This window comes from Bombus vosnesenskii, unplaced genomic scaffold, assembly GCF_011952255.1.
Source record: "Bombus vosnesenskii isolate JDL3184/JDL3185 unplaced genomic scaffold, Bvos_JDL3184-5_v1.1 scf7180000014508, whole genome shotgun sequence".
Lineage (NCBI taxonomy): Eukaryota > Metazoa > Arthropoda > Insecta > Hymenoptera > Apidae > Bombus > Bombus vosnesenskii.
Window position 1 is genome coordinate 1 of NW_022883491.1, and position 5,272 is coordinate 5,272.

At 27.3% G+C, this 5,272-nt stretch overlaps 1 protein-coding gene across 1 annotated transcript; it reads right to left on the minus strand.

Moving 5' to 3' along the window:
• Positions 1 to 262: 262 nt before the first annotated feature.
• On the minus strand, positions 263 to 903 carry LOC117239957 (survival motor neuron protein-like; the record flags this gene model as incomplete). The annotated part of the gene is made up of 3 exons (XM_033505781.1): positions 847 to 903; positions 476 to 658; positions 263 to 350 (listed from the first exon to the last, which is right to left on the minus strand). Coding segments are annotated over exons 1-3 (316 nt in total), but the record flags the coding sequence as incomplete, so codon positions are not given.
• Between the last annotated feature and the right edge of the window lie 4,369 nt (positions 904 to 5,272).

Here is a 5,272-nt window from a genome sequence, read left to right on the forward strand (position 1 = left end):
GATAAATTGTAAGGTAGAAAATATATTTAAATAGAAGTGTAATAAGTAAAAATACAATTTGAGCTGGTCCAGATCCGCACGCTAGCTGTGTTACCTAATAACTGAAAAACCCCGAAGCCAACGTCGCCTGTCTACTGTTTATGGCCTGACTTCGTCGCAGTCTTTTGTCTACACGCTGTCGATGGCTTCAGTGCTTGAAAAAACTAAAAAAAACCAGATGTAGAGTTTTCTTAGAAGTGGTAACCACTTCAACACGTGCCATTGTTTTCGTAAATTTTTGATATTATAGCTTCATAAGTTTCTCCATCCTCTGAGTATATTGCACGATAAGGTGCTCCTATGATCCATTTCTATACAGAGAAGATGTGTATACAAATAAATATAAGTAAATAGCAAAATAAAATAATTTGCTTCTTAATCAATATATTTAATAATATTCTGTATCAAATTTGTAATATTCTATCAAAATCACAACCTTGTGTAATTTACTTGCGTGTTTAGGCTGCTTAAGATTTTGTAGGGTTTCTTTCGGTTGAGAATTTCCAACATCCATTCCCATTCGCTTGATAACTTCTTCTTTTGCTAAATTTATTGCTTTATCATATGCTTCTATTAATGCACTATCATCCCAAACATTATCATTGGCTGTGTCTGTATCCTTTTGAGATAGCAATTATACGTTATTAATATTGATACAAGTATTTTATTATCAAACTATTGCAAATTATCATATATGTCATTTTTCAAAAATTGACTAAAAGGTAATGGATACTGTTAATTACTATTATGCTAAGATCTTGTACTAAAATAATGTTAAAACCATTACGTTTCCATTACCATACATACGTTTCCATTTCCTCGTATAAAAAGAACATTCATATCATCTGCCATTTTAAAATAACATCATTTAAATATTGAATTTGCTTCTGAAATATTAATTTGTCTCATTTCTTTAACTCTAACACATTGTAAACAATGATGACATTATACCAACTATAATACTAAAAATCTATTCCCCATTCATTCGAAAGATTATTTTTTGAAGCAAGGTTAACATTGAATGTTCCCAAACTTCAATAACTGTATTTACTTTCTTTACAATATCTAACAATATATTAGAATACTATAAAAAAATATTGTATGCACAAGAAACTGTTTATAGCGAAATAGCAAAAGAATTAATCACATATTATAACTAAAACGAGATTGTTAAGTAGATTATATTATACTGCATATGCGTTAGTGTTTCAGCTGGTAAATATAGTTTTTATATCTGAAGATAAATAAGATTTAATTCTATAAAATTGCATAATGAATTATACATATATCTATTACTATTCGTATTTCCCCTTAGTTGTATGTTGTCAATAGCATCAATCACGAACATATAAATAAATATAGAAGAAACCGTTCGGAAAAGGAAAGGGAAAAATGAACATGGAAGACAAGAAAGTTTTCTTCATGTTTAGCGTATGCGTGATACGCTTTGAATGTCTCAGATAAAGATAAAGATAAAGATACTCTGCTCATTTCTATTTGTTCCGCAGAACGAGAAATTTGTTGTCTTTCATATTGGTTTTTACGATTCAATTTTTGGGCAGTTTTCCCTAGCGAGTGTCGGTCCCTGTTTGATATAACCAGACCGTAATTTATACAGATATGTAATATAGATATATATTTGTAAAACTGAAATCAGATGAAATAAATGTTGCCTGAGGTTTTAAACGTTTAATAAAAACAATATTTCATTTGGAAAAAATGTAAGATATGTAAAATTACACATTGATCATTTTGCTGGTCTTGTATCATAAAACGTGTGGCCCGAAGAGCACGTGTCCGGTAGGGATACGTCACTTGTGTTAGGAATCGTTTTATAACCTATCACAGTAAAGGAACGTCCCAGTATAGCAGCCGAAGAATGCCGTGAAAGTTTTTGCACAAAGTACAATTGATCTACAATTGATATTTTCCGCAATACTTATCTGGTGTTCGGACAGGGTGTCCCATACTCATGATATTTATGACAGTGGAATGGCGTTAGTAAATCAATTACAAAAATTTTCGAGATCAATTCTCGGTATTGCATCAAATTATTCAAAATATACAAGCAACACAACGTTGCCCTTTTTGCAGGCAACAAGAGGAATATCGACCACGCAACCACTTTCAGAAAAACAAGAGTAAGTGATACAAATTTTCTTGTGCTTTCCTTCTTTTTTTAATAGAATTTCAGTACTTACCTTCCAATATAAAATTGGTGTCAAAATAATAATGCTAATAATAATGTCTAAGAAATTTTTCTCTTTGTAGGAGTATAACATCTAGAAAAATAACATAGTATTAATAGAATAGTATTAATAAGAACAACATTGACAGTGAACAACTAAAAATATAACACTGTTATAAATATATGATATACGAATTTTATTTATGTATTATTAAGACAAGTATATCTTATTTTTAAATTATTTCTATTATCATAAGTGATACATATAATTAAGGTATAATTAAGAGAAGATTAATTGAAGAAACACAAAAAATAAAGAAAATAATTATATTGAGATAATTTTTATCTTTCATAAATATTATTTTCAGAGTAAATATAACGTTTGTTAAAGCAAGTGGAGAGAGAATCAAAGCAAAAGGGAAAGTTGGAGATACTATATTAGACATAGTAGTAAATAATGAAATTGATTTAGATGGATATGGTATGTTTTAAAGAAGCATAATTTACTTAATTTAAAATAAATAATTTTGAGGTAGAAAATATTTGAAAATTTTCATTTTTATTAAGTTTAACATTCTTATTATTTTTAACTTTTGATACTTTATTATATAAGTATGTTGTAATCTTAAAATATAATTGATATAGGTGCTTGTGAAGGAACATTAACTTGTAGTACGTGCCGTTTAATATTTTCGAAAGAAGTTTATGACGCACTTCCTGACAAACCAACAGATGAAGAATTAGACATGTTGGATTTAGCATATGAATTAACAGATACGTTATAATCAGTAATATTAATAATCAGTATCAAATTATTCACATTATTAATTCTATTACCTTTTAATATTTTATAAAGTGAATTTTTCTATTTAAATTTATGTAAAAACAGGTTAGTATTGGGTATTTCGAAATCTGCATCTCAATGTAGAATTTCAAATCGCTATCTCTGAATACTACGAAACTGAAATTATAATAAATGTTCATAGTTTTTTATTTATGACCCTATAATCATTACAAATCTATGTTGGAATTAGCATATTTACAATGTTGATTTTCAAATGGATAAATAGAAATCTTATTGTGTATTAGTATTAATTTGTATAGCAATAAATATATTTATTGACATATTCAGTTATATAATATTTAATTTCAGGTCACGGCTAGGCTGTCAAATAGTAATGTCTAAGGAACTAGATGGAATTGAGGTAAGAGTTCCATCAACAATTAATGATGCAAGAGCATAACTGAAATTATCTATAGGTTTTTGAAAATTTGTATACAATGTTATACATCTCTTGTTAAAAAACCCTTGTTATAATTATTAAAATATTGGTATTAAAAAAATATAATAAAGAATCTTGTGTTTAAATGTGAAGCTTATATATATATATATACATATGTTATAGTATAATTGCAATTTTGATATTTGTACATTGCCATTGTAAAAAGCCTATTCAATTATGAAGAAAATATATCTTTTATTTTTAATATACAGGGTGTCAATTTTAAAACGTTTATCTAAATTATTTTCGTTACTATTAAAGATAAGAAGAAATTACTAAGGAAGACTTAAATGGTTTTAAGATGTGTACTTGGTTATGATAAAAAAGACTCTTGTGGAATAAATTTTGCAACTTCTGAAAGATTAGATAAAAGCTTAGAACCTAAAAAATAATTTGAAATTAATTTCGTTTAGATATACTGTTTGATTTCTTAGCTATGGGCAAGTTTAAAAGATCATCAAACTCATGGTCAACAAAACAACAGAAATGTACATGCAATGCTTTTTCGTTTCACAACAAGTTATCTGACACTATCATCATTTTCGTGGCACATGCAACATTATCGATTCAGTATAGTAATGTTTTGGATTAAAACAAATGTCTCGACATTGGAGCAAAATATTTCAACCTTTAAGGACTAAAATTAAAACTTATGAGTTTGTTTATAATTTTAATAGATTTTATTAATATTGTGTTTACTGGTTTATTAATTACAAGAAAGTTTGTAAAAGACTGAAGTTTTACGTAAAAAGTACAAATATTCTTTCAACAAAATTAGTCAAATCACATCATTATTTATACATATTGTATATAAATAAAATATGCGGATATATTACTTTACTCTAGAATTAAAATTCAATAATATTGAAGAATCTTATTTATTCAGATTTTGTACATTAGCGCTTCTAACCTCGGATAATAGAACAACAAATTAAATATTTTTAAACAAAAAAACTTTGTTCCTTTGTTTGATTTCCCTTGCTCGCGTTTCTTAACTACTTAGATATAAAATACTTACGTTTTCGAAAATTCATACTTCACAAGCTACTAAACGCTTTATCTGTTCAGGATAATTTATTGTTTTCTTAACTAGGTACATACCAAATACATCTATTAAGTTGGTATTTCTCATAATTACCAGTACAGAAAGCTAAAACACTTTTGTACTATGCTTGTTATACATGGATCTAACAAATAATTTAACTTGTGTATTGTCGTTTGTATATTTTGTTACGTGTAAAATATTCTATTTCTACACTACTTACAAGTTCGATAATGTGTACATTACACATCGTGAAATTTACATATTTTCACTTGGTTACCCTGCCCAATTCGAATATAATTCAGAACGTATGTGCTATATTTATATATTCTGCATTTGTTTTGTATATTATGTACACTGATCTGATCTTTGTAAACGCGAGTTTTACGATATTAATGAGAAAGTTGCCAATTTAATGGAAGTTGTTAATTTTTTCTGGCACGTTTCACGTTAGCAGACATGTTTCTTAAGTTACAGTCGAAAAGTGTTTTTATGTAAAAGAATAGGAATGATCAAGTTATTTTAAGATGAGAAGATATTTCACGTCTTCTATTTAAATATAGCGTTAAATTTTAATTCCGTCAATTCGTATATACTCATACATCGAATTTCCTTTTCTCATGTCATTTCTTTTCTTTCATTTCACATTTAATTACAAAGATGAAGTGTAATTACGTTCCTCATAAAATTAATATCAAATGTCGCAAAATATACAAAAGT